The sequence below is a fragment of the Cucurbita pepo genome, unplaced genomic scaffold (genome assembly GCF_002806865.2).
Source record: "Cucurbita pepo subsp. pepo cultivar mu-cu-16 unplaced genomic scaffold, ASM280686v2 Cp4.1_scaffold001949, whole genome shotgun sequence".
Classification (NCBI taxonomy): Eukaryota; Viridiplantae; Streptophyta; class Magnoliopsida; order Cucurbitales; family Cucurbitaceae; genus Cucurbita; species Cucurbita pepo.
In genome coordinates, this window is record NW_019648052.1 from 692 (window position 1) to 3,531 (window position 2,840).

Consider the following 2,840-nt stretch of genomic DNA (forward strand, 5'->3'; position numbering starts at 1 on the left):
AAAATTGCTAATTTATAAATTTTACAAATTTAGGATGCGTTAAAAAAAGAATTAAGATGTCACATTTAGTATTCATTTGGAAAATTAAGTACTTTTACACACTTGAATAGTCATTCTAAACATGGAAATTTAATCGACCCAGTCACAGCGCAAAATGCCTAATCGATATTTTATTTTTAGCATAATAGAGTCTTGTGTTACAAGACAAGTCCTCGAGTACAATAGGGTATTATATGGGAACATTTTGGCATTCTCTAGATCTGAACAAAGTTTGCAGATTTCCATACCATAGTTGTTGGCAAAGGAGAAAAGACAGAACTAAAAGCAAAGAGAAGAAAACAATTATCTGAAAGTGGAAACCATCAACTATCATGAATGACCAAAATTGCCTCAATAATTGCTATTTTGGTTGTACAGAAGTAAAAGGAATTTCCCTTATGTCTTGTTGCTATATATGAGGTAAGTGGAATATAGAAGAAAGAATTTTAAAGAATATTTAGAGTACCTCTCCCAAAATAACCTGGTGTTCTCTGGTAATATATGCCTCCAATAACCGAGCTGCAATTTCAGCTTTGCTTTTCTTCAGTTTTGTTGCCTAGAAATGCTCTGTAGAGTAAGTATAATTGAGAAAGAACTCAGATTCCTTAACGTACCGTATGTAACGAAAAACTGGTTTGATTCATTTTCGACGTAGGGAAGCTCTCTTTCAATCTCTTCTAGCCAAGTCAGCAGTCGGAAGCTTTCAGAATTAGCTGGCTAAATAAGGTTCAGAATTCCAGCTTCTCATCCTGCAAGTGATTTTTGCTTGTATCCAAATTTCATCCTCTCCATTAGTTTTACTTTTGTGGTTCTCTTCTTGTCCATCTTCACTCTATACCTTTCTTCTCTCTCTCTCTCATATATCCCTTGCCAATGAACTTCCCCTGTTAATGGCCACAACCCCATTTGATTTGAACCACCTTCGTCATCTGCAGCTTCTGCTAAATCTTCATCCATACTCTTCAATAACGTGGAGTTAAAATATTTTGCCCACATAAATTCCCTGCGTTGTTCAACTGGATGCTGCTCTTCGAGGAAACCCGAGTGAGGATCGATATAAACCATCCTCCGTCCACTGTGGTACGCCCAGACATTGACCAGGATTTCCAGTATCCGACAGTAACAGTGTTTTTTCTGCTCATCATAGAAACTAACAGGAGTTGAGAGAGAGAATAGTATGGAAGGAAATGGATTGGACTCGAATCCTTACCTCAAGCTCAGAGGAAGCAACCAAACATCCATATGGTTGACTTTGATTTCTATTCACAGCATCAAGGTAGTGGGTGAACATCCTGTAGTTCCCAAATCCAATTGCAATTAATGGAATTACCTCCTTTATATTAACACAATGACCAAATACGAACAATTACTGTATATGAGTGGGTTATGAACTCCAGGAAACTTGCTACTACTAATCACCTGGAAAACATTATGAACTCCAGAAAGGAAGGGGTTGGCATCACCCAACTATGGAGGGCAGACCAGCGACCACCATCATCTGGCATAGGGGGAAGCGCTTCCATATTTGACGACAATCCAAACATCTCACGAAAGGTGGTCTCAAAGGCGGTTCTGCAATCATTTTGAGTAAAATGAGCCACGATCGAAAGTTCACTATTTCTCAACTATAATTAATTAGAACCAAGTCCACTCAATAGAAATGCCCATAAATGAAAGTACACTCTTAACGCCGCATTCTCAGCAGTCAGCATATTTTAGATACATAGCCAATTATGAGTGTATGCACATGCACAACGGCCATCAAAGCAGGCATCAACATTTCATTGATGATCTTAACATCTTTTCCAAATGACATCCAGAAACTAAAAACGTTTCATATGTAGGAACAAAGGATAATGAAAATCATTGTTTGCAATTTCCTGACGAAAAAACCAATAGAAAGCACTAGAGAAGTAAATATCTACAAGTAAAATAAAGAAAATGAAGCCATCCCAGCACAGATCTTTCATCCAAACTTGCTTAGATTACATCCATTTAATGAGACATGTAAAATTACCTGCAAAGACCACCGTTCAAGATATCACACACTGACCAGAAAGTGGGAGCATTACTGCCCCCCAAGATTCCACGATTCACTTGCAAGTGTGCCCAGAAGTATATAACGTCTCCTTTAGTGTTGTCCCTTATAGTGTCTTCCAAGACATTTTCAGCTTTTGGGAATAAGGAAACCTGTTTCAAAATGAAGGGCTAAATGCAACTTGTATACAAGTAGGGTGAAGGGGCCCAAAATTTTCCTTCTGAAAATGGAGGGGGGAGGGGGACGCTGGCAAACTATAAATTTTGAAACAGTCAATCAGTACATAAATACCTTTCTTCCAGAAGCCCGCCATGATTGAAACCCAATCCAAGGTCTCTTATGAATGTTATCAATCTTATTTGCAATAGCAAACATTCCTCCAATCTCACAGAGAGTATCCGGATAGTAAGAGTCATTCAGAAGAGGAAGCCGTCCAACAGCATTGACATCATCAGATTTTAACCTCAGTGCCCTTGTGGACTGCCATAAAATTTAAGATAAATTCTTTACAAACTCAACCAGAACAAGGTAAAAAGTTCATAACTGCCCTTCAGATGTGAACGATGAACAAAAATGGCAAAGTCTAAATTTTCAACTAGTCAAATACTACTTCAAAAACTTTTAAGAAAATCTTCAAGAGCTAAAGCGTCAATTGAGTAGAACTTCAAACTAAANCTACTTCAAAAACTTTTAAGAAAATCTTCAAGAGCTAAAGCGTCAATTGAGTAGAACTTCAAACTAAATGAAGTATCTACATGCATGA

The 2,840-nt window shown here is 37.7% G+C and overlaps 1 protein-coding gene across 2 annotated transcripts; it reads right to left on the minus strand.

Annotated features, from left to right (window-relative positions):
* Positions 1-261: 261 nt before the first annotated feature.
* Positions 262-2,549, minus strand: LOC111786551 (the record flags this gene model as incomplete). 2 transcript variants are annotated; one of them, XM_023666790.1, is given in 5 exon segments in its annotated part: positions 262-1,173; positions 1,250-1,331; positions 1,459-1,611; positions 2,057-2,229; positions 2,369-2,549. In XM_023666790.1, coding segments are annotated over 5 exon segments (979 nt in total), but the record flags the coding sequence as incomplete, so codon positions are not given.
* Between the last annotated feature and the right edge of the window lie 291 nt (positions 2,550-2,840).